General features: G+C 45.9%; 1 protein-coding gene across 2 annotated transcripts in view; it reads left to right on the forward strand.

Moving 5' to 3' along the window:
- The first annotated feature begins 3103 nt into the window (after positions 1-3103).
- NR2E1 (nuclear receptor subfamily 2 group E member 1) overlaps positions 3104-18392 on the forward strand; it is a 34898-nt gene continuing 19609 nt past the window's right edge. For both annotated transcript variants that reach the window (XM_034409116.3, XM_034409119.3), the window contains exons 1-2: positions 3104-3671; positions 13518-13663. In XM_034409116.3, coding sequence (XP_034265007.1) covers positions 3647-3671; positions 13518-13663 — 171 coding nt within the window. In that variant the 5' untranslated portion in view covers positions 3104-3646. The remainder of the gene's footprint in view (positions 3672-13517; positions 13664-18392) is intronic.

Consider the following 18392-nt stretch of genomic DNA (forward strand, 5'->3'; position numbering starts at 1 on the left):
GGGGTCCAAACAAAAACTCCTCTCCTCCCCTCCCCTCCCCTCCTCTCCTCTGCTCTCCTCTCTACACTGAGTACAAGTCTCTGAAGCAATAAGTACTCCTGGAATAGAGACCAATAAATACTTTCAGATCTTTCCCATTCTAGAGCAACTAGAGCCTAAGGAATTCAAGGAGCCGGTCCATGAGCACAAGGGAGCAACATTCCTTTACCCAGCCATGTGAGACAAGGTGGCTTGTCTCTAGCTCTATTTACAGCTCTTCTCCAATTGGTGGGTCCCTTTTCCCACCATGTACCCTCTTCCACCACTAAATGATGCAAAGTAGCCCCAAACAAGCCCCCTTCACCGGGAGAGGTTAATAAACCCTTGTTTGACTGACAGAGCCTCTGATTGGGTTTAAAGTTCGACTTTAGTAATCTCTTCAAGATCAGGGCAGGGCAATTTGCTCTCTTTAGCCAGACTCTCCAGATCACGGGGAGGGGGGGAGAGAGTGCGGTCCGAGAGGAAGGAAAGCAAGCAACTTCGGCTAGGGCCAGCGGATGGGCAAGCACGGTGAGGAGGATGGGCCTTGTATTTCGGAAGGGCCTCTCTTCTTTCACATACAGTGGCCTCCCTTTGACAGGTGGTCGTGAATTGCCAGCCCTCCCTCCGGGCTCGGAATCGAGATCCCGAACTGATGGCTTCCTTTGGAGCTCCGGGATTTCTTCCGTGGATTCTCTGGAAAAAACGGAATGGCCCCGGGACACTGTCCGAAGCGAGGGTTTCAGTGGTTCGACCTGTGGCGGAACAGGAGTTGAATACAAAACGAGATGGAAACGTGCTCGCACACGCACAAACACGGACCCACACGCGTGTCTTTGCTTTTCGAAGTCAACCTTACTCCTCTGGAGTCCGGAGATCAGGTGTCCGCTGGGTGTTCACCTTGAAGGCTGCAACTGGAGTTGAGCTATAATTGAGGTAAGTATGATCAGGAGGTTTGAGTCGAGGGGAGGGATTCTGACACGGAGCTCTTTCCTTTAAATGGTCTCTGATCACCTTAAAAAAATGATCGTCAGGGAGACAACATTCGAGAAGTTCTGGAAACCTTGGCTAGGATTTTCAGGAGTTCTGTAGATTATACTACCCAGCTCTAAATAATACGAACCGTTGCTAATAGTTCGACCCCCGTTTATTGGGTCCTTCACTTGAACAAAGCATTTTGCTCGTGAAATTAGAACCTTGTTGCTGGACTGCAATTTCCAACATTCTAGTAGCATAGTTAATGCTGGTCAGAAAGATGGGATTTATAACTTCGGCTATCGCTTTGTAGTTAGATGAGCAAGTTACATTATCAAGTGTTAATTATTCTCCAAAACATGCACTGGAAAAAAAAAAGTTGTTCAAATAATTGTGTGTGCACGTGTGCACTTTGGATACCCAGATATCTATAGTGTGTATGTTACGCATACAATTGAGATACAATTGACACTCCTGCAACACGGATGTGCTACCGCTGAATCTTCATGTAGTGAAAAGTTTTAGGTAAAATGACTCATGGGAGCTTTGGTGACCAATCTTAGGATCTCATGGATGGAAATCCTAACGTAGAACGCTTCTTCTCTAAGGATTTCTCCATCACCCAGTCACACACAGGAATGTAGGGAAGCGCTTTCTGTGGTCCAGAGAAGTGGTCTTTCCTGCTGGTCTTCCATCCAAATCTAACCAATTCAACTTTCGAGACCAGTCACCAGCAATTAGGTGCTGCCACCTGCTGTGGGCGGGTGATGCCGAAAGAGGCTATAAAAACAGCCTCTTCCTTCAGTGGGGAAGGGACCTTAAGGAGCTGTGAGGATCTTCCCACGGTCTCAGTCAGTCATTCTTACAACCAACACGACAGCCAGGCCAGCCTGAATTTAAGCTTTCCTTGGCATGGCAGCGACCCAAAGAACGAGTGCCTTGAGAAAGGCATCTGACTCTCCTCAAATGGGGAGAGTCAGATGCCTGCTGGTCTGTAACCTTCGCCGGGGCTAAGTGCAAGAGCTGCCCAGAGTCTTCCCAAACGCTTTTCAGGCATTTTTTTTTTGCAGCAGTCCTTGCAAAAAGCATCTTTCCATCACAGGGAGGCTTGGAGACAACGCCCGCATCTTTTCTCCTGTCCTTCCTCAAAGGAGGGCCACCAAGTCTGGGCTGCAAAAATAAATAAATAAATAAATAAATAAATCATCCAGACCAAAGCAGTGTGGCATCAAAGAAGAGGGTGTTAACGATTCTGTTTGCGGCTGGATTTGGGACCTGGTAGCCCCTCTCACCCCGGGGCCTGGGACCCCTATGGGAAAACCACATTGCCTCAGCCTCCCTCCCTCCCTCCCTGAGTCAAGGTTTTACGGGCCTTGCTTCGCCGCAGGTCGCTGTCCCTTGACTTCGGACCGCCTCGGCTTTTAAACCCGCCCCTCACTGTTGGTAGCGACCCCTCATCTTTGCGGGTGGCGGTCGCTTTAAGTCCCGAGGGGGAAAAGAGGCTTGTTGATGCAAATGGCGATTACCAAGTTAATCGCCCCTCCAAAGGGGAACCGAACTCGCTAAGACGTTCCCCGGGAACCATCCCCCAAACTTGCCTTCCTTTCGCTCCTTTCCTCCCCCCCCCACTCCAAAGCTTTGGTGGCTGCTCAGAGGACAAGGCTCCGGAAAAAATCAAGCTCTCCAAGCTGCCGCTCAGAAGGCGGGCAGGTAAATTCATTCATTTGCTGGGCTTTTCTTTCCCTCGCTCCTCCAAAGCCCCGGCTGACGTCACGGCCCTCTCCAAGAATTGGATTGCGGGGGCGGAGAGGGGGCAAGAGAAGCCAAGGGGAGCGTCCCCTCCCCTCCCTCCTTTCCCCCCCCACTCCCCGGCTGCCTGCTTGTCAGAATTCCCGAGGGATATTACAGGCGTTTCAGGCTGGAGGCTCAAAGCGCCAAGTCAACCCAGGGCGAGGAACTTCTGGCGCCCTTTCACTTTTCCTGTCTTTCTTGATTTTGCTGCCATTCACTTTCTGGGAACCAGACCCTGCCTCCTCCTCCTCCTCCTCCTCCTCCTCCTCCTCCGAATCCCCCCCCTCCCATGCGCATTTTCTTACTTTTTTCAGCCTCCGATCGGTGTTTGGGCGCACTGAGCTGGTCAGCTCGCGTTCCGCTTCTCAAACCCTGCCTTTCTCTGCAGGCGTCGCGTTTCCACCACCCCCATCCCTTCCACCCAGCTACCCAGCCACCCAGCCCCTGCCACCGAGCTTCGGATCCCTGTTCGGGGGCAGAGGCACCACTTCATCCTTGGAAAAAGACGGTGCGAGCGCTTTCTCCGGCTCTTTCCTCGCCAGAAAAAGAAGAAGAAGAGAGAGAAAAAAAAAAAGCTTCGGCTCGGCAAAGCGGTCCAAGTTTACACACACACACACACCACACACCACACACACACACACAGAGCCATTCGTAGAAGGTTGCGAGGAGGAGAAGGAAGAAGAAGAAGATAAGATGCGGGGTTCGGCCTGGCGGAGGGGGCTCTAAAAGCACCTGTCACGCCGTCCGGAGCAGCGCTAAGAGCGAGCGGAGTTTCGGCAAGCCCAAGTGCAGGCAAGCCTCTTCCAGAGCGAGCCTCCTTTAAGGCAACGACGCCGCCACGCTCGTCCCGGAGGAGCCCAGAATGAGCAAGCCGGCGGGATCAACAAGTGAGTAATGCTTGGCGGGGTCTCTCCCTCCACAGAGAAAGAGGGGAGCGTTGGGCCACTGCTTGACCACTCGGGCAATTGAGCCTGGGATCCGCTTCCTCTCCTAAACCTCCTTCTTCCCCCAAGTAAACGCACGGAAGGTCAGGGTTCTGGGGGGGGGGAGGCTGGCTGACTTTTAAGTGTAGTAGCTGCGCCGCCCGGGCCTAAAATGAACTTGAGACGCACTTGCTTGGGGTAGGGGTGTCAAAAAAGTCTTCGGTGTGAAAAAAAATCTCGGGACGAGGGTTTTTTTTTTTGTTTTGTTTTTGTTAAAGATCGTCTTTTCCCCCCTCTTGAAATGTGAACGAGTTGGTGAAATGCAAAAAAAAAAAAGAAAGAAAGAAAAAGGAAAAAGGAAAGAAGGCATTTCCCCCTCTCTGCAATTAATACATCTAATAAGAAGTTTAAACATCCCGTAGCTGAAAGCTACAGTCGCAAGAAGGGGTGGGCTTTGCTGAAAGAGGATTTACCGGGAATACTTTGCACACCATTTCCAGCCTTGGTGAATAATCCTAAAAAAAAAAAAAAAAAAAAAAAAAAAAAAACCCGGGGAAGCAGAAACAATTTAAAAGTCACATTTCACTTAATCCCCAGTCCGAATACACTCATAACTGAAGGCGTCCCGTCCCCCCCCTCCAATTTTTTTTTTTTAAGTCTGATTGACTGCTGTGGGTAGAAGTTGGCTTCAGACGCTAGAAATTCAAGAAGAGACTTTGGAAGTCGACTGTGATAAGGGAGGGAGCCAGCAGCAGGCACAATCCAATTTGGGCTGTGACAGGTGATGGGCGAAGCCGGTTTAGAAGGAATTCCTCTGGCTATAATTTTATTGTAATATTATTATTATTATTTTACTAGTAAGGAAAGGGTGGCAAACAGAAACACGTGGGTGCAGTTCGGCTTTTAAAATTCTAGATTCTTTCACCCTTGATCGCTGCCGCCGCCTTTTTCGGGCTGCCTGTCTCCCTGCAAAGTTGTGGTTTAACTAAACTTTCTTTCGAATTCTGTCTCTCTAAAGCGCCAACGGGGTGGCATTCAGAAACTTTGTCGCAGGTCACAAACAAACCGAAATATCTCTCTCTCTCTCTCTCTCTCTCCTTTTCTCTCTCTCCCTCTCCCTCTCTCTCTCTCTCTCTCTCTCTCTTTTTTAAACTGAGGTGTAGAAATCGCCCAAAAAGGGATCTTAAACAAAATCAAAGAAAAATAGGAAGCGGTGTAAAGGAAGCCTTTTTCGAGAAAAGAAAAGGCGAGAGCGGTTCCTCCATCTGTTAATGGGCAGAAGGATCGAGGCCACGTTGTAACAATTGCCAGGGAAAACGGGGTGCGGGGCGCAGGGCCAGCTTTCTGGGGGGGGGAACGTTTCGGCAGAGAGCGGGGAAACCCCTGGCCCTTTTCCGCTCGGCCCAGCTGCCTTTCTCCGGACCGAAGGTAGTAGGGACGGTTCTACCGCCTCCAGGGGAATCGTTCCTGAGCTGCTCGGCCTGGAAAAGAGGAGAAGGCTCCGGGGTGCTTCTATTCAGCTTCTGCTGCTTCCAGCACGGAGGGGAAAGTTTTGAAAACTTGCTGGAAAGTAAACTTGGAAAGAACCAACCGACCAACCCCCGTTTCTAAACCCTCGGCCAGAGAACCTTCCGGCTTCTCTGAAGGGGAGTGAACAGGTGGGTTCACAGCGGTGGGATTTCAGGCGAGAAAGGCCCTTGATTTTGATCAACTCTCCTTTCTCTCGGATCGGGTGGGCATTGCCTTGCAATCGCAGCGAGACCGACGCAAAGGCCCACCCAAGCGACTGGGAAACGCGGGGCGCGAGTCCGGGGGAGAAATCAAATGCAGGCCGGAGCAAGGGGCTGAGCTGGGCCGACACGGCTCCGGTTCATCGACTCGGAAGCCCCGCCGTGTGTACAATTCCATATTCCGTCTGTCGTAAAGATCCTTCCTCCACCCTTCGGCCCTTAGGAACTTTTGGAAAGGGTTTAGGAAAGCGAGCTGTGCAAGGGGGGTGGGGCTGGGGTGGAAGAGCCCGTAAGCATCGAGGCCAAAGCTCCTTCTTAGGTCAATGAAGTATATGCGAAAGCTTGGTGGTTTCCATTTTTCAGGACCGTCTTTTCCGAACTAGGCGCTGTCGAAAGCGAGAGGTGCCCCCTAGCAGGGAAGGACACGCGCGAAGGTGGGTTCTAGGCTTGCTGGCCTCCCCAGGCGCCGCGGGAGCTTTCCTTCTCCAGCAGCCACGACTACCGACGCTCGGCTTCGCCCTGAAGCGCTGAGCTCGGTCGGAGATGGCGGTGGATGCTGCCTCAATGCCTTAAAAGGGAAGGCGGCTGCCTCCCAGGGGCCCGGCGAAAGACCAGGCTTCGCCCGACCGTCCCCCATCACCACCGGCGCCCACCAGAAGTGGAAGCGGGGTTGTCAGTCTGCTTTGGGTCTCAGAAAGATCGATGGGTCGTCGGAGAGGGGAGGGGAGCCCCGGGACAGAAGGAAGCCCCTTTTCTGCCACGGCAGCCCGGGGTGACGTTGGGGGGGCCTGCGGGTGGCTGCGCTTTCCCTTCCGCCAGACTGGAGAGCGGTCGGCGAGGCTCTGGCTGCTTGGGTGGTAAGGGGGACCCCGCCGCGGAGTCCTCTTCGAGCCGCCTAACTTCTTTCAGCAGTCTGTGATGGTAATTACAGTAATCGAAGCTGCCAGGGGAGCTTTACAGCCATGCTCCGGCATAGAAGAAGGGGGGGGAAAGCCCCCACCCTTTCCAGCTCGGACGCCCCGTCGAGGAACGGGCCGAGCCTGTTTTCTGCGTGGAGTCAGGCCTTTCCCCCACCCACCCCGCGCTTGACGGTACTGGGCTGACCCTGCCTGAAGGGAACCGAGCTTCCTTCACCCCCCACCCCCCAATTCTTTTTTTAAAAAATTAGATTTATATGCCGCCCTTCTCCGGAGACTCAGGGCGGCTTACAATGCGTTAAGCAATAGCCTTCATTCTTTTGTATATTTATACAAAGTCAGCTTATTGCCCCCACAAACTGGGTCCTCAATTTACCTACCTTAGAAAGGATGGAAGGCTGAGTCAACCTTGAGCCTTGGCGAGATTCGAACATGCAATAATTGCAGACAGCTGAATGTTAATAACAGGCTTTTAGTCTGTTGAGCTATCCAGGCTCCTCTGGATTTTGATCTTTCTTTACTTTCCCCAGCTTGGTCTCCCGTTGCTGAAACCGAAGGGCCCGTCTCCCCATCCCAAAAGAGAAGCAGAGGACGGAGACCCGGGATAGAAACGGGCAAAGATTTATAGACGGGGAGGGGAAGGTGCCCGGGTTTAAGGCAGAAATCCGTGTGCTGTCCCTCCTGGAGGGGGGAGGTTTGGAAGGGTGGCAAGGCCGGCTGGATGTCCTTCCCCCCCTCCCCCCAGCAAGGATCTCGCATTTATCCCGACGTTCAGAGAGGAGGCGGGAAAGGGCATCCTGAAAAAGCCACCTGGGAAGTCGGAGAAGCTGAGCCGGCTGCGCTCCTGCGCCTGGTGTTTAAATCAACGGGCTCATTCAGGAGAGACTGCGGGCATCGGAGACCCCACCGCCTGCGGCGATAACCTCCGGGCGCTCGAAGGAGGCGGGGGGGGGGTTGAGGCAGAGCAGCACCCAATTAGTCGGAGTGGAGAAGCGCGGAGCGATAGACGGGAAGCAGCGCCGGAGGAGTTTGGAAGAATCCCAGCGGGCGTCAATGCAATCAGGGCAACGACGCCTGTTTAATACAAACAGAATTAATACCGGTTAATTAAAATATATTAGGGTAGGCTGTGCAGAGTGTCCCCGAAATTAAAGGTAAAACTGCCACTGATTTGTCAATCGAAAACAACGTCCGTGTTGGAGGGTTCGGTCTGTTTCCCAGAGGGGTTTTCTACGATTGTTGCTCTTCTTCGCAGAGAGTCACTTTCGCTCCGGCCTCCTGGGATGGGATGGGGCGTCTCTTGGTTCTTCGGAAAAAAGAGGCTCCAGAGAACCTATTCCTCCAAGGGCTTCGGTCTCTTTCTGCCGGGGGGCCCTGGGGAGCCAGCGCCTGCCGCCCTAGGCTTGTTGAGAACTTCCTTCGGAGGCGATCTTTGAGCAAGGAGGCTGCCGCAAATTGTCCCGGGATTCAAACTGCAAGCAGCCTTCCGCTTCGAACAAGCCTGCGTTGGAGTGAGCGTCTCTGCAAAGGATGGAATTTACTTCAGAGGAGACCCGTTCTGTGAGGTTTTGCGAGAAACTGGGCCTGCTCCGCTGAAGGTGGTTTGCAAGCCAAAATTAAACAACTCCATCTATTTGGTTAGCTAGGAATTTAATTAATCCAATTCCAAATTGGGAGTTTTTAAAATATTCTGTTACAGGGACGCAAAGAGTTTTCGGAATGATCACCCACAACGTTCTTGCTGTATGTTTCTATTAATTTTTTTTTTTAAATAATACATTAATTCGTGTGGTCACCGGGCCCACGGAAAATGAGATTTTTTTTAAAAAAAGTGGGAGAAAGCCCCTCCAGAATAGTTGGAAATAAACTTGTGTTTTAATTTCATGTACTTCCCACTATATGTACTTCAGGTTTCACCCTACTTTTCCTCGGAGAAATAAACTTTTAAAGAAGCTCGCACTAAGGGTCAAAATATTTCTTTGCTTGGATCGCAGTGTTAAAATAATCTTCCAGCATTTGAACTGGATCGACTGGAGGGATGGGGGGGGGGGAGAGAGAGGCTTCCAATCCTAATTAGCTACAGATATTTTATTCGGATCTAAAAGTCCCATTCGGCCCACGATTAGTTTCTTTCGATTAAAACTAATCGAAGCTAAGATTCGTGGGGAAGGGGGAGGTCTCCCCTATACCTCAGACCAAAATTACTTCGGTTTAAGTAGTATTTCACAGTGAGGTGAACTTTTGAAATCGCTTTTAAGAGCACAGCCCGGATTGTATTGTCCTCCTCGAAAGGAAAGGAAAGGAAAGGAAAGGAAAGGAAAGGAAAGGAAAGGAAAGGAAAGGAAAGGAAAGGAAAGGAAAGGAAAGGAAAGGAAAGGAAAGAAGGAAAGGAAAGGAAAGGAAAGGAAAGGAAAGGAAAGGAAAAGAAAGGAAAGGAAAGGAAAGGAAAGGAAAGGAAAGGAAAAGAAAGGAAAGGAAAGGAAAGGAAAGGAAAGGAAAGGAAAGGAGGAAAGGAAAGGAAAGGAAAGGAAAGGAAAGGAAAGGAAAGGAAAGGAAAGGAAAGGAAAAGAAAGGAAAGAAGGAAAAAAAGGGAAGGAAAGGAAAGGAAAGGAAAGGAAAGAAGGAAAAAAAGGAAAGGAAAGGGAGGGAAAGGAAAGGAAAGGAAAGGAAAGGAAAGGAAAGAAGGAAAGGAAAGGAAAGGAAAGGAAAGGAAAGGAAAGGAAAGGAAAGGAAAGGAAAGGAAAGGAAAGGAAAGGAAAGGAAAGGAAAATAGAGGCGGGCTGGCGGGAGGGGTGGATCCGAAGCAGCCCGAGTCGAGAAGGCGAGCCGGAGATTTGCATAAGGAAATGGCCCGGTTTGTCGGAGGTGACACCCAACACCAGGGGCTGGCACCGTTGCATGTCCGATTTGCTCTCTCCTCCTCCTCCCCCACACTTTCGCCCAGAACTGTGGAAAGTCTGCCGAGGGACAGGGGGCGGGGCGAGGAGGAGGAGGAGGAGTGGGGGGGGGAGAGTCGAGTGCTCTCCTCCGGAGCCTTTGTGTGCAATCCGAATTCCCATGCTACCCTTTTTGACGGGTCACTGGTGACCCAATAGGCAGGTGGCAAGGAAGGCGTGTAATTAGAGCGCTTGAGAAGCCAAGCTTGGCTTGGCCCGACTTTCCTGGACAACGCCTACTTCCAGCCACCCCTCCCTCTTACCACAGGACACAACTTTACGCGGGGGGGGGAGGGCTACCGATTCCCCTCCCCCAGGACTCCCCTCGCTTGGCTGGCCCAACCCCCGATCGCCGCCACCTCCTCTTTTCTGACTCTTCCCCCCCCTCCGCCCCCGCCCAGGCTCCCCACCTAATCCCATTCCTCCACTCCGAGTTGCTGCAAAGAGCAGCTGTCGAGTTACATTTGGGGGAGAAGCCGGCGGCTTACGTTGATTGGAGGCAGTCAGATGAGTTTCCATTGGTGGGGGGGATCATTAACTTAACACTTTATCTAATGTCCTCATTGTCTGCTAGGGAGGCCTCGTTTCAGAGCCTAGTTCGGCTTCTCCGAGTCTCCCGAGAGCCGGATTTTTGACCTTGCCCTTCCCACTCCCTCCGGGTGGTTTGCTCAGAGACCCCTCGGCTCAAGAAGCGTCGGTGACCGAATCGGCTCCGGGGAGATTCGGATTCTTTCCTGCCTCTCCCGGATCAGTCATTTCGAGCGTGGTGTTCAGGGCTTCCCATGCCCGGGTTCCCACTTGGCACTAAGCCACCAATGTGGTTAGTTTGGTTTTGGTACCCAGTGTTGTGGGAATTCCTTAAGTTGCGGTTTACCAACTTGGTTTATAGCTCAGGGCGATCTCTGGGCCCATTCCGTTGTGGCTTATTTGACGTTAAGCATCAGCCTCTTGACATCTCAGTTCCAAGACAGTGGGTTGGTTTTACAAAGCAAACTGCTCTGCGGCACTTTATCCTCTAAACATCCAGTATCAAGGGTTCTTTCAACCGATTGCAGTCATAGTATTCTCTATGCAAGTCAACTTTTTGTGCAATAGGACTGAGCTCTAGGTGTTCCTGGGCAGGATCTGATGGACACCGTTGGCTAATGCATGTTTACTTTGAAATACAGTAAGTGTGCTCCCTTATCTCTAAGCATCTAAGTCTTGGAGCTGCCAATGTTTTCAACAATATGCTGCCAGATCTTCATTTGTCTGCCAGTCTCATTGCAGGCACTTTGGCCAAGTTGTAAGCAAAGCACGTTCGTTACTGCATTTCATCTCTAAGAAGTTGCAAGGGGTTCTGATAGAACTGATATCAAGGAAGACTGGAATTGGGGGCATTTTAGTCACATTGAAGTCCAAGAACTTGGCCTTCTCTCAACTCTATGGGGAAGATGATGGCCTGCACACTGGTTACTTAAAGAGGAGTGTGGATAAGGCAATCCTTGGTGGTGATCAAGGTTTTTTTAGGCAACTGCTGTCAGCTAGCAGGAATCCACATGGGAGATGAAAGCAGAAAGGCAAGATTAATCCATATATGAGCAACTTCTGAAACTCCATCAATGGATGAGAATTCCCATCCCATTGCTCACTAAATAACATGGCCCTTAGTAGATGAGAAGTGTAGCCCACCATATTTTGAGGGCCTTCAGTTGGGAAAAGGCAGGCGTTAGGTTAGTTAGAACTTGTCTCTTTAGAGCCAAGTAATGAAAGCGTACTATCAAAATTATCTTGGGAGTTAAGAGACAACAGAAGAACCATTGTCAGGTTTAGGATGAAGGTTGGGGAAAAAGGAAGAAGGAATTTGAAACAGTTACTCTTGAGGAAACAACTAGTTGTTGGATCCCAGCCATTTGGTTTTCAGCTGACTAATCTCGGCAGCAAATAGAATAAGTGAGAAATGTTAGACAGCTGGACCCATCAAATTTGACGAGCTTTTTTTCCCCGTGTAAACTTTCTGAAGTACTGTACCTTGCTGGCAATTTCAGGTTAATACTATAACCAGGAGAAGTGCCAACAAATCTGACATGAAGAAGGCAGGCTGAAATGTTGTTCCTTGGAAGAGGGGCATTCTGCTTCCGCGTGTTTGTTTTGAGTTAGTGACTCATTTTGAGTTAGTGACTCATTAAGTGATAAAGGCCATTTGTACTTAAGGAAACTTTCTGGCAGGATGTCCTCCGTGAGAAAGGGGTATGCCAGAACTCTGAATTTTGAGGGGAATGTGATATGACTCCCAAGAGTACAGTGTGATAATGGTAGGAAGGCAGAATTTGGATAAATGCTACCAGGCATCTGAAGGGGCAACATAGCAGAAGACAAAATAGTGCTGCTTTGATAGAACATACTGAACCCAATCTAGCCAACCATTTTTTAGCCTAAGGCAGTGTTTCTCAACCTTGGAAGCTTGAAGATGGGTGGATTTCAACTCCCAGAATCCCCCAGCCAGCACTGCTGGCTGGGGGATTCTGGGAGTTGAAATCCACCCATCTTCAAGCTACCAAGGTTGAGAAACACTGGCCTAAGGGGTGGAGGAAAGCCATCCCAAGCAGTTAAGTTTAGAGTTCATTATGGGTAAGCAAGTTGTGCCAACAATCAGGGCCGGATTTTCCTATAGGCTAACTAGGCTTCAGCCTAGGGCCTCAAGATCAAGAGGGGCCTACATTCAAATTGTTAGCAAAATTAAAATTACACTTTCACTATAGGTGAAAGGGACTCATAAGTGAAATAGCCTAGGGCCTCTTTTCATCTAAATCCAGCCCTGCCAACAATCTATGCACTGCATGAACCAAAAGAGGATGCATTCATGGCGAATAAACTGGCACTTGGTAGGAAATCTCACCCGACTTCTCTGACAAGCAAGGTGCAAATGTAATGAATAACGGTAGCTTTTTCAGGAGAAGAAACATCTGCTAAGGCTAAAGCCTTAGGGTTTAGCCCTTATCTAAGGGTAGGACCAGACTTGTTGGAGGAAGTCATTGCCGCTCTGCTAGAAGTATTTAAACAGAATCCAACTTCTATCTGTCTTGGACGCAGCATTTATTTCTACGGTCAAGATCAGATTAGATAATGTGTAGACTTGTGACCCTGCTGAAAGGATGGTTCATATTTGCTCAGAAATAAAGCACAGAAATTGCATCTTTCCCCAACAAACAAAACATCGTAATGTTCAACCAGACAACACATGTGTTTAGGAATACTGTACAAGGGATTGTATTATATATTTAATATTTTCATTTTCATGAGAAATACATTTGTAGGTTAGTACTAATATGTTCCATTTACAGATGAAAATCATGTTCCTAAGAAAACCTACTTAAAAATAAATCTCTGAAATCAGTAAACTGGGTTACACAGACAATGTTTATGCAATTGTTGGGGTGTGGAAATAGTTTTGGAGAAATGCATCTTCAAATCACTACTCACCAAAAAAATTTTCTGGTGATCTTGAGTAAATCAATTTCTTTATTGTCCCCAGCCTAGCTCAGGATATTTAGGGGTTATTAATGAAAGACAAAAGGGGGAAATACGCACACCTCCTTAACTGATTGGAAATTAACTCAAGGTGGAGTAGCTGTCGAATCTCAGCATATGTTAGCGCCTGATTGACTTTGTTTAGCTATGAAAGTTAAGATTGAGTTTGGTTAGTATTTGGATGGAAGACTAATACTGGGGAATCTCATGTCTAGTAGTTAAGACTGGGAAATGGGCGGGAGGAATCCCCAAAAGGTATCAGTAACAAAGTACTTTTGTATTGGGACCAAGAATGATGCATTTATGATGTAAGAAACATGACCACGAAGACATTGCCAGTCAAACTCACCTTGGAAGAATCTTTTATATTATCAAGATAACCATCTTCCCAATCTGATGCTCTCCCAGCCTGTTGATTTTAATGCTGATCATCTCGCTCCTGACAGGTAACCTAACAAAATTTGGAAGTGGAAGATTAAGGACACCTGCTTTAATCCTATTGTACGTTCTTTGCATTAAATGGGACCACGTCCTCTTCAGTTCTTAAGGCAGATTCACATCTGCTCTAAAGAAATGTATATTTCTGTGGATTCCTTGGCTTTGTTTAATTAGCAAAATGACCCATTTCTCTCAAACTCTATGGCTATCATGACGCCAGTTCTGATGCCTTATTGCTTCCAAATGATCACTTTTCTCTCTCCCCACCTTCATTTTCAGGCCGGATTTTAGACATCCCATGTAAAGTGTGTGGTGACCGCAGCTCTGGCAAGCACTATGGGGTTTATGCCTGCGATGGATGCTCAGGGTTTTTCAAACGAAGCATCAGAAGGAATAGGACTTATGTCTGCAAATCTGGAAACCAGGTATTGTTTATAGCATAACCTCTTGTGATCCCCTCCCTGCACACAGTTTCCTTCTGGTTTGGGCAAAGTAGGTTGTATATTATAGTGGGAATTCCTGTCACCTGGGCAGATTGCCCTCTTGATTTTTCAAAACGATGTATACTTAGGTGAGCACCAAATTTCTATTAACATAGCAGAGTTTGTAGTGTGTCCAACAATATGTTTGAATATGTCAACCCAACATATTAAGGACATATCTACTAAATATGCCTTTCATAGTCTGAAGATTTCAAAGCGGATAGAAAAAGAAAATGCTCAACACTTCTCTTGTCCCCCTAAAATAAATTGTGGAGTCAACAAAAGTGTGATAGATTCCCTTTGAAGCTTTCAGCTTAAGATCCTTTAAAAATTGGGCTACTTTTAAAGCTGCCATTCAGTGCACAATGAGCAAGAAATGAGCAAGGAAAGTTGATGTAGTTAGCAAAATGTATAGCCCAGTGCCATGCATTTTGATTTAGAAGCAAATTTGGCTTGATTTGATATTGCTTACTCTAAATTAGAGCTACAATGCAGTCTTTTATAGTATAAAATTTCAGGCAAGGAAATATTTCAGGCAGGGTTGAAATTCACAGCTTAAATCATCTTTTGGAAATTTTGAGGAGCTGGGTGAAGATGGCTACAGTATATAGGAATTGGACATACTCAGAATAAGTCCATGGGCTTTGTAGTTGTAGAGCTAAAAGCACCAGGGTAATTCACTTCACTGACCTACCAAAGTGGTCCTGAGTAAATATCCTGAGTTGATTGACTCATTGTCCCTTTAAAAATGATTCCCTTTCCCTGGTCCCGGTTTGCCAATTGTTTAAAATATTAGGAAGGAAGGAAGGAAGGAATTAGTGTCCTGTGGGATATTTATTTATAGGCAGTTGTGTGTGTGTGTGTGTGTGTGAGAGAGAGAGAATAGAAACCACCATTTTAGTGAAAATAGTTATCTCCTAAATTAACATGAAATGTGAGAGTTACTCTCATGGTGGCCTTGAGGAAACTTAAAAATTGTGGCTAACATTGTATTGTTGCCAGGAAATAAAAATACCCCTCAGTTATTCCAAGAAAAAGTGCAGAAGCTGAATCTCCCAAAGACCTGGGTGCAGCTGTCAGGGTATTCCCACCCCAAGTTCACTGTATTTGATTATAGACAGGAGACATTTACTAAATGGATGAGGAATCAACTTATTTACTCATCTAAATTTAATAGCAGTTTTGTTTTAATCCTAGCTTACTATACCAAACCAATAAGGCAAGTATGACTTTTAACACAAAATGGCTTGTGTGACCCAGATAGAATCTACCTGGGCAATTCCCCCCCCCCTCATTTCCATTAATGGAAAAAGTGTTTTTAGAATGTAGTATAAAGCTCAAGGTCATTGGAACTGTAAAATTGGCCCAGTTGTTTAAATATTCTGTGTGTGTGAGAGAGAGAGAAAGAGATATTCTCCAAGGAGCCAGGAATAAGGTGTGCAATAAGCCAAATCCCCAAAACCCAGAAACTCAAGCTTTGCATGGTGGAATTTTGAGAAGGAACAGGGTAACACCTGAGGTTTTCTTTTGGCAGATGGTGGACAAGATACAAAGGACGTTCTGGCAGATATTAATGGTACATCACCTTCCAAGCAATGTGTTATCTGCTTCTCCCTTTACCTCAGTTTGATCGCGTGCACTGCATTTCAATCTCATCCCATCTCTACAAGTTCTTATAGAGTTTGATTGCTAGGCGCTTGAACCAATCAATGGATGGGTGCTCTTTGGCCCAGATTCTGGTCCCTGGAATCATGGCTGGAGCACCTCTGTGATCTTTGTAGAGCTGCTGCAAAAAAGCCTAAGAGGATGTTCCTCCTCTTGTAACTTGGTAGCTGCTGTTATTGTAGCACGAGTGAGCACAGCACAGCACTAGGATGGCTGAAAATAATAGAGTACTGTCACTGTGTTTTTTGTATTTACCAGCAGAGCTCATTATTTCTGGACTATCAGACTTTCCGTAGCTCATTATTTCTGGACTATCAGACTTTCCGTAGCTTGCCAAGAATCTTTATCAGTAAGCTAAACTGCGCATGTCTTCCACCCACATTCTTTTCTTTCACTTGCTCTCACACCTTTTTTTTTCTTTTCCTGCCAGAGGTCTGGCTGGTCCGGCAGGAATGTTATAAAAATGTAACTATTAGATTAGTGAGATGTTTTATTTTCTTTATAACAAATAAATGAGTTTTCTTAGAAGATATATCTTCCGGTTTGTTTTCTTAAAGTATGCTGGCAAGGAAAGGTCTCAATCCACCCCTCTTAATCAAGGTGCGATTATCCCAAAGGCAGAATGGGATTAATCAGCGCCCTGACAAGTACGTTTTTGGTCCCCATAATACCCCAATCATTTCTTTTCTTTCAACCCTTTTTAAAACTCCCAGACAGTGTTTGTTTTTCTTTACCTTCTCATAATCAGAGTATCAGATATGTTGCAAAACTAGGATCTTAGTTTCCCTTTATGTGTTTTCTGTCATTTTCCTGTCCCATAATAATAGCACCTTCATTTTTAAAACCGATGAACTTTTGAATCAGTTTTATTTGGAGTCAAATGGCTGGGAAGAGCAATTGTCACTGTGTTTTTCCCAGCATGGGTTCTGGGAAAGTTTCTATTGATAATCCTCTTCTCTTGATCTTTTTCCCCCTCACCAGGTATGCGCCTTACTCATATTTTCCTATAATTTCTCCTTTCCCGTTTCATTTTATTAACACACACAACATATGCACATACACTTCCTCCCTTCTTCTTCCTTCAAACTCCTATGCAAATAAAGTTACATTATACTTTATACTTTTCAAAGTGGTATGAACATGGAATTGTGCAACTTTCTCATTTCCTTCCATGTTGAATAGTTTCTGCCACAATTATTTTCTTAAGGCTATTAAAAGTGCAAGAAATTACTCTCTTGTGAAAAGTAATTCTTCTCATCTGTGTTAATTCTTCCAGTGCCATTTCCTTCACTTTAACTCACTTTTCAAATGTTCTTATTTGCACAGATTATGTTATGTAGCTATAGTCCAATGGAACTGTAGGTTGTGAGCCTTTTTGCATTTGAACTGTATTTCTGTGGGGCCAACTTACAAATTGTATGCAAAAGCATATAAAAGAAAGCCTTGTCTTTTTTTAAAGAACACTTTGAGCCATGGATAGGAGATTATTTTATTTGGAATAATTATTGGAAAGACACATTGAGACGTGCTATATTTGAAACTGATCCACAAAAAGATATTTTCTTCATTGGTGAAAAATCCAGATCTTTGATAAGCATTTGAAATAAACAATTAGGCCAGACAAGCAGCATCTAGATAGATGCAAACTCTCCTGCCTGTTTTTAGAAAATAATGTTCTATATCTTGTGGTTTATCAATAGATTCATAAAAGAGAAAAAAATAATAGGGCTATTTTTCTCTTCCTGCTCCTCCTCCTTTTCTTCTTTCTTTGTCTTTCTCCCACATATACATTCTTTCAAAAAAATTAGGCAACTTTCTAATTTTTCTGCCACCCGACAAAACATATTTCTCTTGCTGAAATCCAGAGGTGATTGGGTTAAAACAAACGAGGTTAATTAAATGAAAATTAAATTGTTTTAATGAAAATCAAATGGTAGTAAATTAATTGAAAAGGAACTACTATTTAAGACGACCTGGGGAGTGAGGTAAAAATCCAGAGAAGAATTTATTGAGATTATTTGAATTGAAATTGGCTACTTTCTGTGAAATTTAAAGGTTCTAGTCATTATTTCTAAATATATGTAGATTAGCATGCTTCAGTTTTGAACGCCTTTGCTAAATGTGACATACCAAATTCATTTTTGAGGTGACTTAATAACAAGTACCCAGGATCTTTTCAGTCCATAGCGATGTGCTCAGTTTAAATGGCAGATGCAGTATTATATTTTTAAACTTTTCCTCAAGTTAAAAAAGACAAATCCTTGAATAGAAATATATGATACAATTGTTACCTTTACTATGTATACTTATTTTTTGCTAAAGCGGGCAGACATCACTACTTGCATTCTAAAGTAGAATCTGACCTAGAGTAGATTGAAGAATATCTGCCATTTGTTATACTTAAAGATTTGTTCTGAACCTATTTTTTCTCCTGTTATACTGTATTTCTCTTCACCCTCATATTGCCTCCCAGCTATATTGTTGCTTAGTTAACTATCATGAAACTTTGAGGGGTTTTGTGTGTCTGTGTGTGGTCATCTCACTTAGAACCAGAATGTTTGAGAACAGATTTTTTTTAAAGTAACAAAACCTAAACCTAATTTGAAGTTTTCCACTCTCTTCTTGAGGGAAGTTAAGGAGCCTGAATAAAGCAGAAAGATCTTTAGGGAACCACAGAAAAATGAAAAGTTGAGGATTGGGAGTTGTAAATATCCAGCACCATCTATATATGAATTTTACAAAACCAAGGTATTTATAAAATATTGAGTGTTGCATCACTGCCTCCGTGTGGGGCCAAGGATAATTTCAATCTCTTCTGCTCATCCCTCCTTTGCCCCAATTATTACCCGAGAAACTGACTTAAAGAATTTTTTCCCCAGTTTATTAATGCTTCGATTCATTTGGAGTTTACAGAAAGAAGCCAAAATAAGAATACAGTGAGAATTGCTTCTATAGTCAGACAGGTCTCTCTTAAGAACCTTAGGCTCTTAAGACTACCATTGTCCAG

Source organism: Pantherophis guttatus, chromosome 1 (assembly GCF_059756535.1).
Source record: "Pantherophis guttatus breed Tessera chromosome 1, ASM5975653v1, whole genome shotgun sequence".
NCBI classification, from domain to species: domain Eukaryota; kingdom Metazoa; phylum Chordata; class Lepidosauria; order Squamata; family Colubridae; genus Pantherophis; species Pantherophis guttatus.